Genomic DNA, 23,959 nt, shown 5'->3' on the forward strand with positions numbered 1-23,959 from the left:
CATGTGGTCCCCCGACTTCACACTGCACACCAGTGCTTAGGCTTTGGCTGAGGCTGCCGCTGTGCTTTATTCTGGTTCTTTTCCTTTTAAAGATTTATTTTTAATTAAAAAGGCAGATTAAGGGCCCAGCACAGTAGCCTAGCAGCTAGGGTCCTCACCTTGTACGTGCCACAATCCCATATGGATGCCGGTTCTAATCCCGGCAGCTCCACTCCCCATCCAGCTCCCTGCTTGTGGCCTGGGAAAGCAGTCGAGGACGGCCCACAGCCTTGGGACCCTGCACCCGCGTGGGAGACCCGGAAGAGATTCCTGGTGCCTGACTTCGGATCAGCTCAGCTCCGGCCATTGCTGCCACTTGCAGAGTTGAAACAGTAAAAAAATCTGTCTCCCATTCTCTCTGTAAACTTCTTTTTTAAAAAAGAAATTTTTTTTTTAAGATAGGTTTTTATTGGAAAGTCAGATATGTAGAGGAGGAGAGAGAGAGAGAGGAAGATCCTCCACCCATTGATTCACTCCCCAGGTGGCCGCAATGGCTGCAGCTGTGCCAATTTGGAGTCAGGAGCCAGGAGCTTCCTCCAGGTCTCCCATGTGGGTGCAGGGTCCCAAGGCTTTGTGCCGTCCTTGGCTACTTTCCCAGGCCACAAGCAGGGAGCTGGGTGGGAAGTGTAGTATCCGGGACATGAACTGGTGTCCATATGGGATCCTGGTAGTTGAAGGTGAGGACTTCAGGCACTTAGCCATCGTGCCAGGCCCAACATTTTAAAGATCTGAGGGGTGGGATCTGTGGCAAACCCTACCAAGCCTTCATCTGTGGTGCCAGCATCCCATATTGTGCTGGTTCCAGTCCTGGCTGCTCTACTTCTGATCCAGCTCTCTGCTTACATGGCCTGGAAAAGCAGCGGAGAGAATGGCCCAAGTCCTTGTGGCCCTGCATACATGAGGGAGACCCGGAGGAAGCTCCTGGCTTCAGTCCAGCCCAGCCCCGGCCATCTGGGGAGTGGAGCAGTGGATGAAAGATCTGCCTCTAACGCTGCCTTTCAAACAAACAATCTTGAAGAAAACAAAAACAAACAACAGCAACAACAAAAACCTGCTGTGAAGCCTCCTCTACAGCCTCTGCACTCGCTGTGTTCACGTGAGCCCTCAGAGGGAGCCACAGGCGTTGCCTTCCCCAGAGCGCCCTTGCTGCCGCATGTCCACACGCAGTGGCCGTGCCTTCACTGTCAACCAGTGGGGGAATGGCTTCTTGCTGTGGATCTTTTTTCTAAGTGGCAGCCCCGTGAGGGAGGACTGTTGCACGTGGCTGTCCCAGCCCCTGGGCAGGTGTGGCACCCTGTAAGAGGCTTGGCGAAAGCCTCCCCGCTGGGTTCGCCCAGTCCTCACTCCCTGCCACTGACCACCAGGGGGAGCCCTCCCCCGACTGCGCGCAGGGACAGGGTCTGAACCCGCATTGGACCCTAACATCAGAGGTGCTGACCTGGCCCCCAGGGTGATGACTGCTGTGTGACCAGGGGCGGTAGAGGGGCTCCTTCACAGGAGGGTAAGCAGGCCAGACCCACCTCTGGGTCACCTACTGAGGAGCTCTGGCCATTTCTCTTGCCCTGGGGCCTCAGTAACTGCATCTGTAGAATGGCGCTGGTGTAAGAGCCTGAGGCCGAGGATTCTGCGGGACACAGGCAGGCTCCGAACCGGCCGCACCAATGGACAGCAGCGCTTGTTTGCTGGAAAGTGGCCACAGCTGACAGGAGTCAGGAGGGTGAGCCCGAGTTAGAGTCGCTGGGTCAGGAGGGGCTAGTCCTCTTTATGGGCTCCAAGTGGGACTTCCCCTAAGGTGGCTGCAGCTGAAAATCCCCAAGGACGCCAGTCTGTGCTCCTGGCTCCCTAGATTGCCTGGCTTCACCTAGCAGGCAGAGGTCAAGACCAACACCCACATGGCCCTGCCTTGCCCTGAGCGCCCTGCAGAGTTGGGCTAATCCTTGAGCGCAGCTGGCCTGTCACCCCCAGCACCGGGGAGACTCCCTGCCCCTCGCCCCCCACCCAGAGGTCATGCCCATGGCCCTCCCAGTGTCCCCAGCAGGAAGTGACTCCCAACTCTGCACCTCCAGGTCTCCCATACAAGTCTCAGGGTCTGAGTTTTCTCCCTTAGACGAGGGTCACCCCGAGCTTTAGGATCCTCCAGCTGTACACCCTGGCCTGTGCCTCCGGCGAACACCACTGCACACACGCCGAGTCCCCTCACTTGGGCTGGCCCCAAGGTCTTTCAGGTGCACCCCAAGTTGCCTTCGTCTCCTCCCACCCTTCTCTGCCTCACCAGCCTGTACCCCCTCACCAGCAGAAGCTGGCCCAGGCACAGTAACCGCCGCTAGTCCCTAAGTTAACCCCAACTCAATGCCCCCAGCGCTCCCTACCTGCCCCCACCCCGACCACGGCACACCTGAGAGCTCCCCCCACCAGCCCTCGGCCTGCCCACGGCAGCAGGTCTCTCCACACCCCGCACCTGGCCAGCATGGCAGGCACCGGCCCAGCACCCTGCACCCCCTCACCGCTGAGTTCGCCACGCCTGGCTCATACCCGAGGCCCACTCGCCGAAGCCCAGCAGGGCCCTCGTCCACGCCATGCTCATTGCTGCGGCAGTGGCATCGGTTCCTGTCCCTAAGCCCCCCAGGCCGGCCCCCTCCCTGGGTCTCTCCTGAGCCCACCCCTCTGGCTGCTCACCAGCTCCTTGGGTATCCTCCTTGGGGCCCCAGCACCCCACTGCGCTGCACAGAACCACGAGTGCTGGGCTGCTTGCACGAGGCTGGGAGTGACTTCCCAGCTTCCCGCCCTGGGAGCCGCAGGTGATCAATTATCCCTGAGTGGAACGTGCTGCAGGGACTTCTGGGAACTCTCCTTAAAGGCGAAGGGGTGTCCTCCGCTCACCCCCACTCTGTGTCAGCTGCCTGAACAGCTGTGTGATCGTGGGGCCACAGCAGGCAGTAGAGCTCAAAGTTTAAAGGCGGCTGGGTCCCTGAGGCTGAGGTCACCATTCCAGGCCAAGATGTTTTTGATTTTTTTTTTTAAAGATTCACTTATGCCTTTGAAAGGCAGTTACAGAGGGAGAGAGAGAAAGCATCTTCCATCTGCTGGCTTACTGCGCAGATGGCTGCCATGGCTGGGTTGGGCCAAGACCAGGAGCCGGAGCTTCCCTGTGGTCTCCCACATGGGTACAGGGGCCAAGGACTTGAACCACGTCCTGCAGCCTCCCAGACGCATCAGCAGGGAGTAGTAGAGTGGACACAACACCTGTCCCCATGGCAACTTTTAAGCCTCTGCTATTTGGGTTTTCTGTCCTGAACTAAACTTTGCTTGGAGCAGTTTCTGCACCAGCCCCACCCCAGCCAGCACCTCTGCCGTCCCAGGTGCTGCTGAAGGCCGGCTCACGCGCTTCACTTCCACACAGGTGACTTCACTTGAAGCCTAGGGCGAGCCTGGGCCGACAGCTCACAGCCTTGAGTCCCCCGCGCGCTGGCAGGACTGTGGCTGCCATCACATCCCGCGTCTTAGTAACCCACGCTGAGCCCTGCCTGTCTCCCAAGTTCTCCAGTCAGCACCACCCAGTTAAATAGCAGCCCACCCCCAGGCTCCTGTGATGCCTCACTCCCCATGTTCAAAACCCACAGGGGACCCTAACACTCCCTTTGGGTTCGCCCCTCCTGACTGCAGGAGCCACCTCATCTGAGCTCCACTGGCGCTGGGGCGTGCCTGCCCCAGGGGAGGAGTCACTCGGGGGCCTACAGGTGGCCCCTGAGTTCCACAGAAGGGCCCCCACTCCACAGTTCTTTCACTGCCTTCAAAGAAAACTTAAAACAAAGAAACAAATATAAAACTAATGCTGTTCAGGGATTCTGATCCATTGGTCCAGGGTGGAGCCCAGACGTAGTTTTGTTGTTTCAAATTGGCTGCCTCATCACCAGCTCTCGTCACTATATCCTGGATGTGTAGATGGACCAGCAGGACCCGCCCTTCACTGGACACCTGCCAGGTGTGAGTAAAGGGAAGCGGAGGGAGATGACTGTCACGTAACAACCACATGCCAGCATTCTGCTGTCCTTGTTTTCTCTAAATAATCTATGAGAAACTGATACACTACGCCACCCAGAATTAACCCAGGAACTGGAAAACACCAGAAAATCTCACCTGGGCTTTGAGGCAGTCATTAGGGGTCCTGTGCTTGTGAGTTCCTATTTGGGTCAAGTGGAGTAATTTTCATTTTGGTTTCTGCTGAGGCCCCAGGACTGAGTCCCTGGCCATATCCCAGGGTTCAGAAACTCGGGGAGCCTGGGGCTGGGAAGAGGGGCACTTCCAGAGGCTGCTGATGTGCCTCACCCGCCACTTGCCCACAGAAGGGGAGTGGAGTCAAGAGGGAGACAGTGGGAGCCGCCCGAGGGAGTCTGCAGCTCCTGCAGGGCGCACCAGCACTGAGTCCAGCACTAAAGCACACACCAGGCTTGGTGCCAGGAGCCAGCTGCAAGGACAAAGTGAACTACAAGCCTTCTCACCCACCTCTTAACAGCGAGGGACAAGGCCAAGGGCCCAGCAGTGCCGCGGGCACTGTCCAGCCAGGGAGGGAGCACCCCTGGCACACCAGGTGCAGAGCCCCGTGCCCAGGCAGGGGACCCAGCCCCGCAGAATCAACATGCAGATGGTGGGAGATGGGGGTCAGTCTGCCTCAGAGCTGAGCTCACCTGACCGTGCTGAGCAGGCTGTCCTGTCGAGCGCTCGCCCTGGACACAGCCACTCACTGTGTTAGGCAGCTTGGGCCTTTCTGCCTGCCCATTCGCATATTTCCTCTTTCTGGATTTGACCAATAGAGCAGAACCTGAATTTGGTGTGGAAAGAATGACAGCTTTGGATACTCAGAAACAGTGCTAAAGGGTGGGCAGACCAAGGGCCACGCACACACCACAGCAGACATCTATGGGGTCCTGGTGAGGAACTGGCTGCCCCAGCTTGCAGGGCCAGCACAGAGGCGGCACGGCTGGCAGGGAGAAGGCACTGCCTGGAACTGCAGCCTCCCACTCAGGACAGCAGGCAGATCCCGGCAGGGCAGAAATCTGACATGGATGAAGTCAGGAAGGGGAGTGGGTTGGGCAGACTGAACTGACCAGGAAGCAGCAGGACTTCTGGAATGAAGTGATCTTGAAGTGGGCTGAGGTTAAAGGTCACCATTTACACTTAAATGGTAAATGTAGCTTAGATGTGTTTCTGCACAATTTTTCCCCTTCAAAAGCGTAAGCAGCTAGGTAAGGCTGTGTCTGTGGAAGTGTTCTGGGGCCTGTGTTGCCTGCAACACACTTCGCAGGGGTTGGGAGTATGCGGCAGCACTAAGCCGCAGCTTGGGCTGCCGGTGATCCCTACCAGTGCCTGCACAGGCCCCTGACTCTACCCTCAGCCCAGCTTCCTGTTGATGTGCCCCTCAGAAGGCAGGACCCAGCCCGGCTGTGGGATTCTGGGAGAGTGATCCTGGTCTCTTTTGTTTCTGGTTTCAGATAATTAATGTTTAAAAGACGAGGACTGCTTGGTGCTACTGGGGAATTCAGATGTAGATACACAGTTATTTCTATTTCTCTGTGTTGAGAAGCTTTGTAATAAAACACTGGGAGGTGTACTTGCAGGTTCGGGAGAGCCATACAAATGTCCCTATCTGTGCTCCTGTTTGCATTCTGGGTAGGGAGCTAGACCCACCTCCTTCCCCAGTCTGGCTTAGTTGGCAGAAACCTCCAGCCACCGTAGGACATGTTAAAAAGGAGCCAGCGGGCCCGGCGGCGTGGCCTAGCGGCTAAAGTCCTCACCTTGAAAGCCCCGGGATCCCATATGGGCGCCGGTTCTATTCCCGGCAGCTCCACTTCCCATCCAGCTCCCTGCTTGTGGCCTGGGAAAGCAGTTGAGGACGGCCCAATGCATTGGGACCCTGCACCCGCGTGGGAGACCCGGAAGAGGTTCCAGGTTCCCGGCATCGGATTGGAGCGCATCGGCCCGTTGCGGCTCACTTGGGGAGTGAATCATCGGACGGAAGATCTTCCTCTCTGTCTCTCCTCCTCTGTGTATATCTGGCTGTAATAAAATGAATAAATATTAAAAAAAAAAAAAAAAAGGAGCCAGCAATCAGGGTAGCAAACTCATGCCAAGCTGTGGCCAATGCAGCCATAGGTGCAAGGAACAGCAAGCCACTCAGGGCTGGAGGAGGGAAGTGGCCTGCAGGCCATGTGAGCATGCAGGGAGAGAGGGGCCCTTTCAACCTGGTGTTTAAAAACACAACAGCATGGTAAGCATCTCAGTTATTTTTAGTTAAAGAAAAACAGCCTTTTCCAAGGGTGACAGAGTGATCTGAAGGTCAGGAGGAAGCTGGGTCTGGAATTCTCACGAGCTCTCGCTCCCAACCGGAAGTGAGTCACAAGGGCCTCTCCAGGAGTGGCCAGTGCAGGGGGCGGGGAGGGGGGCCGAGCTGGCAGCCCACCTTTGGTCATGGATTGGTTTGAGTGAGTGGGTTCCAAGCCAATTTCTACAGGCCAGCTGGCTGACACCATTAACACTATTACTCACAGGGGCATTAAATTAAGGAATGGTGCAGAGCCAAGGGAAGGCTTATTCAGTTGGATTCTGAATCACAATCAGGAAATAGTCTTTATCTGTAAAAGAGAAAAAACACAAGTCACCATGTGAAGTAGCAAAAAAACATACTAGAACGTGAATGCATTGTTCAGTCACTCATCGGTGAGGGAAGCAGCCACTTCCTCACTGAGAAGGCTGCTTCCTTCAAGGGGCGAGGGATGGTGGCAGATGGCGGCAGCATGACGTGCTAAGCTGTAGCACAGCTGGGTGGAGTCCCATCTGAGCAAAGTCCTGGCTGCCTGCTCCACTTCCCGTCCAGCTCCCTGCCTGTGGCCTGGGAAAACAGTCGAGGACGGCCCAAATGCTTTGGACCCTGCAATCACGTGGGAGACCCAGAAGAAGCTCCTGGCTTGACTGACCCATTTTGGGGGAGAACCAGTGGATGGAAGAGCTCACATTCTCTTTCTCTGTAACTTTCAAGTAAATAAATCTTTAATTAAAAATAAAAAGCAAAAGTTTCTCCGAAAATCTCTTCATGTGGGCTGCGCAGGCCTAACATGGCATGACACATGATGAGGGGCACGCTGAGACCACTTGCTGACCATGGCTTGGGAAGGCGGGGAGGAAGGGCCTTGAACTCACATCCAGGCCGGGAGGCTCCAGGCTGCTCACCGCAGAGGGGCTGTAATCACAGCCTGTGGTCAAGGTGATGCCCACTTATCCAGTTCTAAGGCCTCCTACTGGTCACTGGCTGCTGACCACAAAAATTCCGGCACTAAAATTCTTCTTTCTGGGCATCAAAGTGGGTGTGTCAAAGTCTCAGATCACTGGTTTTCACCTTAAAAACCAAGTCCCATGGACATCCCTGACCCCACTCTGACCCCACCGCAGAGGGGTGTCGGTGATAGAGCTTCATCGATTTACTCAGTACGTCTTTGATGCTCACCATGCGCTTAGAACCCCTGCCTTCCCCAGCTTCTTGTCTGGTGAGGGAGACAGGATTGTGAAGTGCAGACAAGAGCTGGTCAGCCAGGTGACAAGGACAGTGTCCCGGCATCACAGAGGTACAAGGAAGCTCTGCACGGTGACCTGAAGAAACACCCGCTGGGTGTAAGGCAAGCCACACACCACACACCTCACAGGCTAGGGTTTGTATAGGAGCCCGAGGGAGCGTGTGCACGCTGCTCGTGGGCTGTGCAGCTGCGGACTGGCCCTCACTCTCCACTGCAGAGGCTGAGGCGCCCTTGGGCAGTGCCCTCAAGGAGGCCCCTGACTTGGAAGCTTCCTATTCTGGACTCAGCACTGCCTCAAGGCCAAGGTGGGGACATGGACGGCCAGGAGCTTTCACCCAGCCCTGTCTGTCCAGAGGAGAGATTATCAGAAGCTTCTGGCCAAGCAACACACTCTGATAAAACGTGTCCCTGCCGCATCTGAGCTCCTGGGTGGTCCCGGGGGAGCACAGATCTCTCCCTCAGTCACATGGCATGGGGGCTCCAGACTAGAATTCAGCCCACATCTGATTCCAGGGAAGTCTGCATCGATCCAAGCCAACACTCAGTTGGGGGATGGTAAGGGACCGGGGGACAGGCCTCAGGTTGGCATTCTACAGACTTGGACCTGGGGTGCCCACAATCTGTCATTAACAAGTGCAGCCAAGAGGGCCTGGTGTAGTAGCCTAGTGGCTAAAGTCCTCGCCTTACATGTGCTGGGATCCCATATGGGCACCGGTTCTAATTCCCGCTTCCCATCCAGCTCCCTGCCTGTGGCCTAGGAAAAAGCAGCAGAGGATGGCCCAAAGCCTTGGGACCCTGCACCCACATGAAAGACCCTGAGGAAGCTCGTGGCTCCTGGCTTCAGATTGGCACAGCTCCAGTCATTGCAGCCACTTGGGGAGTGAATCAATGGACGGAAGATCTGTCTCTCCTCTGTATATCTGACTTTGCAATAAAACAAAACAAAGTAAAATAAACAAAACAAACACAAGTGCAGCCAAGAACGCAGACGCTGTGGTTCGGCGTCTCTTCTTCCCTGACAGCAGCCATCACAGGAGCGGTCACGGACACACTCAGCAAGAAGCCTTTCTGAAGCCATCCTCATCCTCTTCCCCACTCTGGGAGGGAGCCAGGGGGACTTGGAACCACTCCAACGGGCTTTGTGGCTTGCTCCTGCCAGGCAGCTGGAACAGAACCAATGCCCGCCAGCTGCCGGGAGTGTCTGGGACCCCCTCCCCCTGCCCTAGCAAATTCTCTCCTGATGCTGTGCCATTTGTGTTGCCAAGCCCAGGGCACTCAGGGTTCCCAACCACCCTGACCAGGCCTATCAGCTCCTGCTCTAAAAGCCTCTGCTTATGGCATCAAGTGCACGCACCTGACTCAATGCTGCTGCTCCCCTCTGATCTGGGCCCAAGGTTCATCTCCCACTTCAACCTCCAACATATGTGGACACCCCAGAAAGCTGCACTGCCCCCCCTTCCAAATGCATCATCTCCTCACACTTAACTCACAGTTATGCAGCTCAGCTATGAAAGAAAATGGGAGAGACATCGGTCCAAACAGCCCTGGAGAATGTGAGCTAAGACCCTGCAGCAGAGGGCGCTGACACCTCCTCCTGCTGCTCCTCCTCCTCAGGCACTCCTCCTAGGGCCCCATCTCACCTGCCCCTGTCCCAAGGGCCTGAGGGCGGGCCCTGCTTGCCTCTCACACTGCCCAAGTGCAAGCCAGATCCTGCGTGGAGAACCTAGACAGCAATCGGCCCCGTGCTGTGCGCAGGCCGGCCGCAGGGACAAGCACGGACGTCACGCAGGCACATCACCACTTCCATGGACAACAGGCCAGGCAGCTCTGCTCTGCATTTTGCTTTAGTCTGGCAAGTTCTTCCCCTATACACGGCTCTCCATCTCCCTCCTCCTTACTCTTTTCTGGACCCTGAAAAGCCAGCTCTTCCCAGACGCCTTTGCAGACCTGATGGCGCCCCTCTCCTGAAGGCCCAGGAGGCTCTCACATCAAGGGGAGGGGACTTTGTGGGTAGGCTTGCATGTCTGCCTCCCCCTCAAGATGGCCTACAACTTCTGCAGCCCCATCACTGCGAGCGAAAATATGCAGGGAAGCTGGCTGCACAGGGAGGCCTTGCGGCTGCTTACAACTACTCATGGCTTCTCCAGCTACCCAGCTTCTCCTTCATATTCTGGAGACACCACATGCCAGGTCCTCCCGGTAAGCCACTGACAACATGCATGTAAATAGGCAGCAGAGAGAGACCCCTTACCTGGTGCAACCATAATCTCATTTTTCTTGGAGCGAATTCGAAGGAAGGTGAGGTCGTTCTGTGGGTCAATTTCGCGCACGGTGCTCCGAGCCTTCAAGATGAAGTTGTGCATGAGGTTGGCGTACTGTGTGGTGGTGGGGTTGTCCATGGTGCTCTTGATGGGAATGCCTGAGGGCAGAGCAGAGGGAGATGAGGCTGGATGCTGGAGTCCCTCTGGGCCAAACTCCTAACCCTACGTACAATCTGGGGGCAGCAGGCTAGCAGTTAACAAGTGCCTTGCTGTGACAAGGGCACAATGCTGGGCCCTGGAAACACATGGCACCAGGCCCAGAACTATTTTGCAAGTGGTACTGCAGCTTCACCTGCCAGGGCTGCAACCTGTAAGGGGCTGGCTAACAGGAAGCCCCTCAGCTTAGGGCCAGCATCGGAGCCTGGATGGGTCCTGGGCCGGTTGCCTGTTCAGAAACCTTCCCGGCCGCTCAGTAGTGGCCTCTGAGGCTACAGGCTGGGGAAGGTGTGGTTGGTCAGACCCCTTCTCAGTGGATGCCTCTGGGCTATGAACTAGAGCTGTGACAATTCTCTAAAATGCTTCCTGTTGGTCCTTAGTTCATCTTTATCACCCTTGGAATAAATGCAATTATTTCCCCATTTATAGGCTTCAGTGACTAACCTAAAGAAGCAAAGGCGGGACTCAAGCTTGTGACTGCTGGGTTCCTAACCCGGGATGTTATCTGGCAGCCTGGCCATAGGTGTCTGAGGGTGCAGCACAGCACCCAAGCCTGCTGGTTCCAGCACCATGTGGGGCCAGATCCCAGGTGCCTGCTTCTCTGATGGCAAGTGGGTTTCACTTTTAGACTCTATTTTCTCCATTATAAAATGCTCCCACCACGATTGCTTTAAGGGATAAATGTCACAGCACATTTGTAAAGCACCAGCCTAAGGCCTGGCACAGATCTGAAGCCAGGAGCCAGGAGCTTCTTCTGGGTCCCCAAGACTTTGTGCCGTCCTCTGCTGCTTTCCCAGACCACAGGCAGGGAGCTGGATCGGAAGTAGGGCAGCTAAGACATGAACTGGTGCCCACATGGGATGCCAGCACTTCGCAAGATGAGGATTAGCCAACTGAGCCATTGCACCAGGTCCCTGAACCATGTTTTTCAGTATTTCATGTCTTTTCAGCCCTTGTAACCACATGGCACACTACTGACGGACATAATCATGGCTGTTAACTCTTTTGCTTATGTTTACACGAGTTTCCTTTTAAAAATGTATTTGAAAAGCAGAGAGACACAGATACCTTCCATCCACTAATTCACTCCCCAAATGGCTGCAGCAGCCAGGGCTGGTCCAGGATAAAGCCAGGGGTGCAGAACTTCACCCAGGTCACCCAGGTCACCCTGCTAGGTGGTAAGCACTCAAGTGCTTGGACCATGAGTGCACAACAGCTGCTAGCTGGAAGGGAAGTGGAGCCAGGCCATGAACCCAGACACTCTGCACTGGCGGATCTTAACCTCTCGGCCCAAACCCTGACCATGACTTTCCTTTTGAGCAAGTTGAAGGGTAAAGATACTAATTTCTGCAAACTGCACTAAACGTGGTAGAGAAAGGAACTACAGTTTATATATACAGCGACTCTGTGTATATACACAGCTCGGGCCATTGCAGCCATCTGGGGAGTGAATCAGTGGATGGAAAAGCTTTCTGTAACTCCTTTTCTCTGTAATCCTGCCTTTCCAATAAAAATAAGTACTTAAAAACAAAACATAAACTAAAAAAACAAAAATCTTGATTTGTGAGGGAAGTGAGACTTCGTAAATTTTCCTTTTTTTTTTTTGTAATTTAGAATCCCAGTAATCATTATAGAATGTTTCATGTCAGATCAGGCAAATGAGCTGGATGCTGTGTTTGGCTTTGGGCATGGCTGGAGTGAGGGCGTACCTTCTGTGTTCACCACGATGATCCCTTGCACCCCCTTCTGGCTCTGAAGTCGCTTCAGTGTCTCCTCCACCTCTGCCTGCCAGAACAACAAGCCCGTGGTTAGAGAGGCTAGGGAGGCTTAATTAGCTTCCTCACACCCTACGCAGATGAATCACATGCTTGTCTTCAACAACAAACAAGGAACATCCAGGCACTGGCATCGCCTCGAAGTTCCGTCGCACGCACTCTGGAAGAGCAGGTGCTCACACCTCCAGCTCAGGGAAGGCAGCTCCTGGCCCCTATTTACTGTCTTAGCTTGTTGGCAGAATAGAAACACCACTCCCAGGAGTATATACACCTCTGTGACTCACATACTTGGCATAGCTGGGCAACAGGACTCTAACGACCTGAAAACATCCCAACAGTGCTGTCCAACAGGAAAGACACTTTGTCATCTGTGGGCCAAACAGTACACAGAAAAACACTTCAAAGGAAACAAAACGACCCCATGAGGACAGACTCGGTGACTTAATTAGCTGGCATCTGATACAGTGTGACACATGGCACACAGCCACAGAAAACATGGCAAGGGGAGGGACTCATCAATCCTGATTCCCAGCAGTCAGAGCAGGCTATCCCGGCACCTGGAACACACAGACGGGACCGGATGCTGGGGTCATCACCCTGCCGCGCAAGCCCTTCTTTTTCTCTACAGGCAGGATCCACCTACACATGCACCTAACCCCCCTGTCTCCATGTCTTTCTTTCTTTCTTTTTTCTTTAAAGATTTATTTATTTTTTAATTACAAAGTCAGATATACAGAGAGGAGGAGAGACAGAGAAGAAGATCTTCCATTCGATGATTCACTCCCCAAGTGACCGCAATGGCTGGAGCTGAGCCAATCTGAAGCCAGGAGCCACGAGCTCTTCCAGATCTCCCACGTGGGTGCAGGGTCCCAAGGCTTTGGAGCATCCTCTGCTGCTTTCCCAGGCCACAAGCTGGGACATGAACCAGTACCCATATGGGATCCCAGCACATGCAAGGCAAGGATTTAGTCACTGGGCCATCATGCTGGGCCTGGCCTGAGCTTTCAAAGCCTGGAGCCTGGCTTGATTGCAGATAGCAAAGGCAGGCCTGTGAGATCCTGGGACATTCAGATGTTCAGGGACTTTCTACTGCATGCTAGGCACTCCTCAGGGGTCAGGTGGGATAGTGGTCAATGCTGTACATCACTCAGTCTAACCTGGTAACCCTCTAAAAATGCATCCCTAGGGAACAGTTCTTTTTTTGTTTTTTTAAAGATTTATTTATTTTTATTGGGAAGGCCGGATATACATAGAGGAGGAGAGATAGAAAGGAAGATCCTCCGTCTGATGATTCACTCCCCAAGTGAGCGCAACGGTCAGTGCTGCGCCAATCCAAAGCCAGGAGCCAGGAACCTCCTCCAGGTCTCCCACATGGGTGCAGGGTCCCAAGGCTTTGGGCCATCCTCAACTGCTTTCCCAGGCCACAAGCAGGGAGCTGGTTGGGAAGTGGAGCTGCCGGGATTAGAACCAGCACCCCTATGGGATCCCGGCGCGTTCAGGGCGAGGACTTTAGCCACTAGGCCACGCCACTGGCCCTGGAAGTTCTTAAAAATGAAAAAAAAGCAAGATTTTTGCTGTAGTGACATGTGCAACAGTGAAAAGAAAAAAGAATTAAAATGCCCCAAACTGAGGGAAAATGTCAAGAAAACTGTGACATGTCTGCTTCTAGGAGTACAATGCACACATCAACAGTAGTAACCAGACTACATTACACCACCATCAAAGTGTCATATAGCCCCGGCACGGTATCCCAGTGGCTAAAGATCTCACCTCGCACGCACTGGGATTCCATATGGGCACTGGTTTGTATCCCGGCTGATCAACTTCCCTTATAGCTCCCTGCTTGTAGCCAGGGAAACCAGTTGAGGACGGACCAAAGCCTTAGCACCCTGCACCCATGTGGGAGACCCAGAAGAGGTTCCAGGCTCCTGGCTTCGGATCGGCTCAGTCCTGGTTGTTGTGGCTGCTTGGGGAGTGAATCATCGGACAGAAGATCTTCCTGTCTATCTCTCCTCTCTGTACATCTTGACTTTCCAATTAAAAAAAAAAAAAAAAAAAAAGCCAGGAGCTCTTCTGTAGGTACAGGGGCCCAAGGATTTGAGTCATCCTCCACTGATTTCCCAGGACACATATAGGGAGCCAGGTCAAAAGCGGAGCAACTGGGACTTGAACAAGATAGCACATAGGATCTAGTGCCATAGGCAGAAGATTAGCCTGTTATGCCACTGTGCTAGCCCTCAAAGATCTGACTGCTTGAAAAGTAAACACAAGGGCTAATATTGGTAGCATAGCACGGTAAGCCCCCACCTCACATTGGCGTGCTGGTTTGAGTCCCGGCTGTTCTGCTTCAGCTTTCCAATAATAGGCCTAAGCAGGCTTCAGGTACGGCTCAAGGGCTTGCACCCTTGCCACCCATGAGTCAGCCTGATGCAGTTGCTGGCTATGGGCTTCAGTTGCCCCACACTTGGCTTCTGTGGCCCTACAGGGTAAGCCACTGGATGGAAGACCTTTTTCTCTGCCTCTCTGTCTGTCGTCATGCCTTTCAAATAAATAATGTTTTTAAAAGCACTTAGCAACCACAGGAGGACGTGCTAGCACACACACGCACCTAGGCAGTACTCCTGCTCTTACGCTGCGTCCTTCAGACACAAACTCTTCACCCAAACCTCGCATCTGTCATCACTGGCATGGCAGGAGGAATGGACATTCAGAAAGGCAGAGGGTTTACCACAGCCACACAGTGGGTCAGCAGCAGGGCTGAAGGCACCATGATCAAGAGCTGAGACCCCAGTCCCCAGGGCACTTCCAAGCTGGTGAGACTTCAGATCCTTGTGTTGGTCCTGGGAGGGGGCCGGGAAGCAAGGCGGGTGGGCTACTTTGGCTAGTATGGTCAGGAACGCCTGATGATATGATGTGCAAGCTAAGAACTAAAAGATGAGAAAGAAATGCCCTCCAGGCCAGGGCTGAGGGACCAGGGGAGGCCTTGGTGCTCCGGTTCTCGCGAGCACATTATCAACTGATGGAAAAGGCAGCAGCAGTGAGGCGCCAGGGTTATTTATTGGCTCAGCACAGGAAGGACAATCATCTTAAAGTAACTTGCAAAGGAACTGTGAGAACAGTAGGCTTCTAAGCATAAAAACTACATAAAACAATAATGAACAAAACAGGATAGAGAAATGCTTGCATCAAAGGTGAAAGCTAATGGGCTGGCATGCTCAGGCTGAGCTGCTGCCTATGGCACTGACATCCCATACAGATGCCAGTCCCAGTCCTGGCTGTTCTACTTCTGATCTAGCTCTGTGTGAATGGTGTGGGAAAAACAGCACAAGATGGCCCATTGGAGAACTGGATGATGCTCCTGGCTCTTTGTTGTTGTTGTTTAAGATTTACTTATTTTTATTGGAAAAGCAGATACACAGAGAGGAAGATCCTCTGTCCACTGATCCCTGTGTGGTCAAAATGGCCAGAGCTGAGCCGATCCAAAGCCAAGAGCCTGGAATCTCCTCCGGATCTCCCACATGGGTGCAGTGTCCCAAGGCTTTGGGCTATCCTCAACTGCTTTCTCAGGCTACAAGCAGGGAGCTGGCTGAGAAATGCAGCAGCTGGGACAAGAACTGGTGCCCAAATGGGATCCTGGTGCATGCAAGGCGAGGACTGTAGCTACTAGGTTACCGTGCCAAGCCCTTGCTTTGTTTTGCTTTAAAGATTTCTTTATTTGAGAGGCAGAGTTAAAGAAAGAGAAAGGGAGAGATAGAGAAGATCTTTCATCCACAGGTTCACTTCTCCACAACGGCCAGGTTGAACTCAGGTTGAACTTCTTCCAGGTCTCCTATGTGGGTGCAGGGGTCAAAGTGACAGGGTCATCACTGCTACTATCCCAGAAACACGGGCAGGGAGCTGCATTGGAAGTGGAGCAACCAGGACTTGAACCTGTTGCACCGCAGGCCGTGGCTTTACTTGCTGTGCCACAGCAAGAGCCCCCTGGTTCCCGTTAGCCGGTGTGGTCATTTAGGAACGAACAAGAGGACGACAGATCTCTGTCTCTCTGTAACTCCCAATAAATAAATAAACCTTACAAAAAGGTAACAGACAGAAGACTAACTCCAAACATCTCCAAAATGTTTAAGAAAAAATGGTGACTCTATAATAGGTAGTAAGGAATAAGGTTTCCAGTAGAAAATATACCCAAGAGAAATCAGTAGGAAAAAGATCATTATTGCCTATAAATAATACACAAAACATTGTAGCAATGGTGAGTGTACTATTTAAATGCTGGCACCGTTAACAGCAAGACTGGCACACAGCAATACATTTCGGGACAACACATTGCAAGAATCATAAAAGTATCTGTCTTAAATTTCTTCTGAGATTTGTCCTAGGAAATAATTTAAAAACCAAACAAAAATGCAAACCAAATAGTCAATCACAGACACAAACAAACACACACACAAACATACACACACACGGCTGCACCATTACAGGAGCATCTTTACTAAATAATTACTGGAATCCTGGGGTGAGGTAAAATGGTGAGAATGAAGAGCTTTTCTAGAGACTATAGACAGAGCTCCCAGGTGTTAGCTCACTCATGGGCCAGGATGCAGCTGAAATCAGCCCAGGTACCCATGGCGGTCATGCAGCCCCACCTGTTACCCTCTGAGGGTGCACAGAGCAAACCCAGGCACTCTGACAAGAGAGAAGGGTGGCTTCCCCACTGCACCAAATACCTGCCCAAGGAAGATTTGATACCAGCGTCCCAACAGACAGTACCCACTAACAAGTACAATGTGTGTGCCTGAAGTGCTGCTTCCAAATCCCATAGGAATGCTAGTTTGAGCGCCTAAAAGATACAATTACTGGAGTAGCCTAGTGGCTAAAGTCCTTGCCTTGCATGCACTGGGATCCCATATGGGCGCTGGTTTGTGTCCCAGCTGCTCTACTTCCCATCCAGCTCCCTGCTTGTGGCCTGGGAAAGCAGTATAGGACAGCCTAAAGCCTTGGGACTCTGTACCTGTGTAGGAGACCTGGAGGAGGCTCCTGGTTCCTGGATTCTGGTCAATTCAGCTCCGGCTAATGCAGCTACTTAGGGAGTGAACCAGTGAATGGACACATGGGACACATTGAATGCACACATGGGAACTGTATACAGCCTTGAAAAAAACCTACAAATTTAGTATGCAGATTTAGAAAACGTTTGATGATTTTAAATGAACAGAACATGTAGCAGAATGAAGTGTATATATACACATACTTTAAGGTAAACTTGGTGGGCATAAATATGTTTATACCAGTTTCATGCAACCAACAACTTACATATTCATGTGCTTATATATCCAACAAATCTGCAGGGAAGACAACTGTCAACAGCAGTGACCTTCGGGTACTAAGATGGGGCCATACACTTTTCTATGGAATCTGCTAAAAGGCATGTCTAAACATGTGTTGCTTTTAGGAATATAAACACACAAGAGCACAGTACAGACTGTACTGAGCTGCCATTCCCATAAGAAAAACAGCGACACACGTGCTTGTATGGATACACAGGAAAACAATCGGTTATTCCTGAGACTCAGGCTGAGCATTCACGGTGGAGGGGGAATCTTTTTCTTTTTTCACTTCAATGCTTTTATACTGCTGGGATTTTTCCACACGTGCAAGTATTCCCTGTGAAAAAGTAGTTTTGTTTTTTTTTAACAGTTGAAAAAAGTTGAGTTGGGGATGGGGTTTGGTGTCAAGTGCGAAGCAGCAGCCCTGTCCCAGGGTCTGGCCCCACGCCTGCGCTCGGTACCCTGGCGGGCAGCAGGTGAAGGATGAAGCCCTTGTGCACCTGCCATCCCGGGGAGACCTGCACTGTATCCGTGGCTCCGGCTCCAGCCTGGTCCCAGCCCCGGCTGCTGTGGAAGTCAGCCTGTCTGCCTGCCTTTCCAATCTACAACCCCGTAAATAACGTGAAAGATGAAGTGACGTTACTTGAAGCATTATTACTTGCTCCGCATGATGAGGAGACATTCTCTGTGGCAACAAAAGCACAGAACCCCCAATGTGTATTCAGCAGAAGCTAGCGTCACAGAACAACAACAGAAAGAGGTGGGAAAAGGCCAGAACGTGCCCCAGAGTGGCTGCCCGGGGGGGAGGAGGGGTGGCACTGTTTTCCTTGATGTTTGAGAAGATAATACCTGAACTTTTAGTGTGTCCTTTCAACAACTCCATGCGGCCTTGGCGGTCAGCCTGCCCACGGGAGAAGGTAGGAGGCGAGGGCGGCCCCTGCCCGTTCCTGACTCGGGCTCGGTGGTTCTGGGGCCCCATCCGCCCCGATCCCCGGACGGCGACTTCAGCCTCTCGGCTTTCAGACTAAAACACGGCAGGCGCGGCCAGGGGCGGCGTCCACCTCACAGACCCGCGGGGAGGGAGGCGACGCCCGGCGGCGCCTGAGGGAACGCTGCCACTCCGGCTGGTGCGGCGTGGACCGGCGCGGCCCGGCGTGGACCGGCGCGGGCCGCCCGCCTCCCTTCCTCCGGCCCTCCCCGAGGGCCGAGCCGCCGCTTCCGGGCAGCGGGATCCCGCAGCTCCGCCTCGGCCGGGGTCCCGAGGCCCGCGTCGCCCGGGTTCCGCCCTGCAGCCCGCCCCCGCCCCGGCCGCGGATTACAACCAGAAACTCCGAGAAGCCCCGGCGACGGAAGGGCAGGCGCGGGCTGCGGGGCGGGCGGGCAGCCGCGAGCCGCAGGCCCGGGACGCACACTCACCATTTCAGACAGATCCCGGAGCTCCGTGTCGCGGATACAGGGCCCGGTCCCGAGCCTTTCTGCGCCTGCGCGGCTCTTCAAAATGGACAGGCTCGAGAGCCTATCAGGAGCCGGCAGGGGGCGGGCGAGCGGCGAGCTCGTTTTCAGATTTTTAAAAAAGATTTGAGAGTTACATAGAGTGGCGGATACAGCAACATCTTTTGTCCATTGGTTCTCTTCCCAAATGGCCGCAACGTCCAGGCCGGGGCCAGGATAAAATCAGGAGCTTCATCCGGGTCTCCCCGTGGGTGCAGGGGCCATCTTCGCTGCTTCGCCCAGGCCATTAGTAGGGAGCTGGGCAGTGAGGGGAGCTTCAGGAACACAGACTCCGCCCTTCCCAATCCAGGACAGGTTGGATAGTTCAGGCATCTCCGAAATCTCTGTAGTGACCCTCTTGGGAATATGCCATGAAGTAGATCAAGCTGGCTTGGGAGTCCACAGATGCAGGAATCCCAGCCCAGCACTCCCACATTCGTGCTACCAAAGGGACGCTTGTCCTGCAGGGCACAGAAACTCCTGGGCTTTCCAGCAGGAAAGCAGTGAAAACCCGGTGCCACATTACTACGCTCAACACTTTTCAGGTATTTATCTGGAAGTCAGAGTTAACAGAGGGAAAGTCAGAGAGCACATCCATCCTTTGGTTCATGCCCCAGATGGCCACAATAGCCCAGGCCGGACCAGGCAGGATTCAGAAGTTCGTTTGGATCTCCTCTGTGGGTGTAAGGTGTAAGGGGCCCAAGGACTAGAGCTATCCTCGCTTGCTTTCCCCAGGCCACGAGCAGACAGCTGGATTAGAAGAGCAGCAGCAGGGACACCAATGGGTGCCCAGATGGGATGGCCGTGTCAGACAACGACCTAACGTGCTGTACTACAACACTTCCAACTGTTAACCTCTAGCAACTCAGCATCCTTTTTCTTAAATAACAGGTATATATAATTTTTAAAAAATTATTTTTTTTAAAGATTTTTATTATTATTGGAAAGCCGGATATACAGAGAGGAGGAGAGACAGAGAGGAAGATCTTCCATCCGATGTTTCACTCCCCAAGTGAGCCGCAACGGGCCGGTACGTGCCAATCCGATGCCGGGACCAGGAACCTCTTCCGGGTCTCCCAGGCGGGTGCAGGGTCCCAAAGCTTTGGGCCGTCCTCAACTGCTTTCCCAGGCCACAGACAGGGAGCTGGATGGGAAGCGGGGCACCGAGATTAGAACCGGCACCCAAATGGCATCCCAGTGCACGTGCAAGGTGAGGACTTTAACCGCTAGGCTACCATGCTGGGCCTGCATTCTAAGTATTGGCTTTCCTACTTTGTAAGACCTTGCTACATTCAAGGCTGCTAATGTAACTTAAACGCTTTCATTCCATGAGTGCTTAATGGAGGAGGCCTTGGAGCTCTTTGCAGGGGTTGTCTGCATGTTAACAGGTCCACAGTGACTTTCCAGCCCAGAAACCCAGCAGACATAACCTTAGCCAGGACATCAGCTTCATTACCAATAATGGGATGGGCTAAGGGCACAAAGCCTCCATTAATTTCCATGAAATTCAACCTCTTTAATCATGAGGAACTTAGTTACACATTTTGAAAAATATTTTACAAGGCATGATCAGCACAGCAGTTAAGATGTCAATTGGGTGCCTGCATCCTATACTGGAGGTCAGTCCCAGCTGCCAGGTGTCAGCTCCAGCGCCAAAGCCAATTCTGGCTTCCTGTTGGGGTGAACCCCTGGAGGCGGCAGGGGATGGCTTGAGGAGTTGGGGCCTTGCCACCCAGGTAGGGGAACCTTGTGGAGCCAATGGCTCCAGCTCTGGCCTGGCTCAGCCCTAGCTGTTGCTGGCACTGAGGAGTGAACCAACAGATGGGTGATATTTCTCTGCCTTTCAATCTGAAGGTCATTCAAGACAAGGAGTGCATAAGGAGCTCTCATAGATTGGAGGAAACTGTATACAGAAAAACACTACTGCTGAGAACAGGTGTCATCTGGATAAGGAGTGTAGTTCAGTGTTATTTCACCCATGTTAATCTATCAGTTCTGATCATTGTAGCACCACTACGTAGGATGTTGACATTGGAGAAAGCTGAGTGAAGCTGCAGTTCTGTAAAAACTATTCCAAAATAAACTTTTACAGCATTGGATACAAAGGACTGATGAGTACTTGCTGGATCACAGCTGGCAAGGGAAGAGGTGCTGCAGAACTGGACCCTAACACCTCATGGGGGTTAGGCTCATTTACCTCTGAGTGCCCAGACTGTGAAAAGATCACAATTCCGGGAATAATGAGGAGGATGGTGGAAGATTATGTTCTAGGAGCCAAAATAAAGGTTAAATAGGACCAAGAATGACCTTGAAGAGCAGGCTTGCAAGTTAGAGTCTGGCCTGTGATGATGGAGGAAAGTTATAAGAAGAAAACAGTCTTGAGATGTAACAGCATTTGGACAACGGTTAGAAGAGGTGGCTGATCTGTCACGAGGACTCAGGATTGTGGTGTGAGCAACAGCACGCCAGGATGGTACAGCATGTGGGCTGTGGAGTTCAGCCATTCCTAGCCTCTAGCCTGTACACTTCACATTTTAAAGGTGCAGACATGTTACTTTGAGCCTTTATTTTGTCTGTAAAATAGAGTTATTCCTCTCAGAGTGGCCAGGAAGACTGAATAACAGTGCATGTAGCTTACATACATAGAGACCAATGTTGGGGCTAAATGAATAAGGTGTGGTACTGGTTGCTATGGCCGGGAAGACAGAAAAGGTGTTCATCAGAAAGGAAGAAAAATAATAGGATTGCTGTTTTCACTAAGCTTGAAGAGTACGTACTGCACATACTTAAGGTCCTTCCCGATGGGTTGCCAGGAGGAACTCCTTCCAGTGGTCATTTTTAGCTTAGTAAGAACATGGTCATAAGGGATCAATACTGTCCTGGGGGTCCTGCTGAAGATCTTCCTCCATTCCAACCAGGAAGACTGCCCCAAATGGTTTGATCACAAAGAACCCTTCACACACAGCTGATGTGGACTGGGTGTGTTAGCAGCTCCTGCTCTATAGTTATACAATGTGAGACACTTTTTTGAAAAAATTAATTTATTTAATTCAAAGAATTACAAAGAGGGAGAATCAGACAGGGAGGGAGGGATGGTGAGAGACAGGGAAGAGAGATTCCATTATGCTGATTCATGAATGGCTGCAATGGCCAGGTTGGAGGCCAGGCAAAAGCCGGAAAGGAGCCCAGAACTACATCTGGGTCTAACAATGTGGGTGGCAGGGCACGGTACAAGTGGGTAACCTTCCACTCCTTTTCCCACGCACATGAGTAGGTAACTGAATCAGAAGCAGAGCAGCCAAGACTCAAAGCAGGGCCCCAACACGGGATTCTGGTACCACAGACAGTGGCCCAAACCCTCTCTGCCACAAAGCTGGCCCCGAGACATTCTTCTAAAAAACTTAGCTGGGGCCTGGGGGTTGGAGGACAGTGGCCGTTATGATGCTGCTTAGGACAGCTGCATCCTGTGGGGAGTAGAATGCCTAGTTTCAAGTTCCAGCTCTGCTCCCAATTCCAGCTTCTTGCTGATGCACACCCTGTGAGGTAGCACAGGAATGCCTTAATACTTGGGTCTCTGCCACCCCTGTGTCAGACGTGGAGTTCCCTGCTTCTAACTTCAGCCTGGCTCAGTCTCAGCCACTGCAGCCAGTTGGGAAATGAACCAGTGGATGGCAGCTCTGTCAGTCTGAAATCCAATTGCCATAGCCTTTCTCCATTTTAAATGAGAGCATGAACATCTGGATGTTCGCATAAGAAAAACGCCTATAAGGCTGGTGAGCAGACCATCTATTCTTGGTAGCTAGCTGACAGTTTTCTATTCAGGATTCATGATTGGTGGGCGTTTGGCAAGGCATTTCAGACACCACTTAAGACAGCTACAACCCATAAACAGTGCCAGGTTGGGTTCAAGTCCTGGTTCCTTTTCCAATTCCAGCTTCCTGCTGATGTGCATCCTGGGAGGCAGCAGATAAGGACCCAAGTATTTGGGTCCCTGCCACACATGTGGAGACCCAAACTGAGTTCCAGGTCCTGGCTATTTTAGTCAATTAGAGGGTGGACCAACAGGTGGAAGATCTTTCTCTGTCTCTCTCCCTTTCAAATCTTCATCCTTAACAGATACCAAAATCAATCTCACCCAAATCAACCTTTCTAGTATTTTTAAACTCCATGGAATAGGCTGTAACTTGCCATTTGGAAGAGCAAGCAGTTCAAGCAGTAGGAGTTAATCACACAGCAGGCTTCTCTGGTCAGGAGGGGAAAACTTTCTTGAGACTAACAATGAACTGTGTAAATGAGGGTCCATATAGTTTAAGTGTAAACAAATACATCTTTTCAGGAAAGGCAAATGAACCAACAACTCCCTAAAGGAACTTTAAAAAAGCCCTGGCTCTCTGTCATATTTGTAGAGTTACCTGAGTATACAAAAATAGCCCAAGAAAACAAAGGTACTCCAATACAGTAATACACAATCCAGTGCGACTATTTCCTGTTTTTAGTTAATGAAAGCATACCCAAACAAGCAGTATTGTAATCTTTTCAGAGGAAAAAAAAAAGGCGGCGGGGGGGGGGGGGGGCTGGAGATACCAATACAACTAAATAGAAGTAGTTAACTCTAGAGGAGCTTAGAAGGATGGAGTAACAGCCCAGACAAGGAGAGGAATAAACACTGAGGAAAGGTTTCACTTCATGAGTCACCCTTGACAAGCCTTCAGATTATCAACCAGATCAACTAAAAAGTGGCAGAGTGGGCTTGACTGACATGGTTTATTTAGGATGAGACCTTTGTGGGTAGCTGAGTTACATTTCATTAGATTTCGGATGAACTGACCTTGGCATGCCAATCTCTTCATGAAAATCAGTACCTGAATTTTAAATAGAGTTATTGTAAGTATTATGAAATTGGCTCCTTCTGCACTGACATGGAATCATAAAAGAGCAGAAAGTCATTCAGATCAGTTTAAATCACTCCATTTGATCACACAGTGAGCCCCTTCCCTCCTGACCCAGGCTGTGAAACACTATTTTCCCCAACCCCTGAAAAGAGCAGAAGAATAAGGCAATTGCTCATTTACCTTGTTTTTATTGCAATGTAACATGCAGTAAAAAAAAAAAAAAACCCAACCAGGATTTATTAGCATTTACAATGCTTACAAAGAAAAAAGACTTTTAAAAAGCAATTTAGTTCAGATTTAAGAAAAGCTCTAATTAAACACTTACAATAAATCTATTTCCAAATGTTTAGTTTGGACCAAAATTTCATTTATGTTTGCTGTCTATTTGCAGTA

At 52.1% G+C, this 23,959-nt stretch overlaps 1 protein-coding gene across 1 annotated transcript; it reads right to left on the minus strand.

Annotated features, from left to right (window-relative positions):
* Positions 1–6,305: 6,305 nt before the first annotated feature.
* On the minus strand, positions 6,306–18,681 carry DYNLRB1 (dynein light chain roadblock-type 1). Its single transcript, XM_004585739.4, has 4 exons — positions 18,600–18,681; positions 11,791–11,866; positions 9,856–10,023; positions 6,306–6,668 (listed from the first exon to the last, which is right to left on the minus strand). Exons 1-4 carry the CDS (start codon positions 18,600–18,602, stop codon positions 6,625–6,627), a joined length of 291 nt encoding a protein of 96 aa, XP_004585796.1. The 5' UTR covers positions 18,603–18,681; the 3' UTR covers positions 6,306–6,624.
* Between the last annotated feature and the right edge of the window lie 5,278 nt (positions 18,682–23,959).

The sequence above is a fragment of the Ochotona princeps genome, chromosome 22 (assembly GCF_030435755.1).
Source record: "Ochotona princeps isolate mOchPri1 chromosome 22, mOchPri1.hap1, whole genome shotgun sequence".
Taxonomy (NCBI): domain Eukaryota; kingdom Metazoa; phylum Chordata; class Mammalia; order Lagomorpha; family Ochotonidae; genus Ochotona; species Ochotona princeps.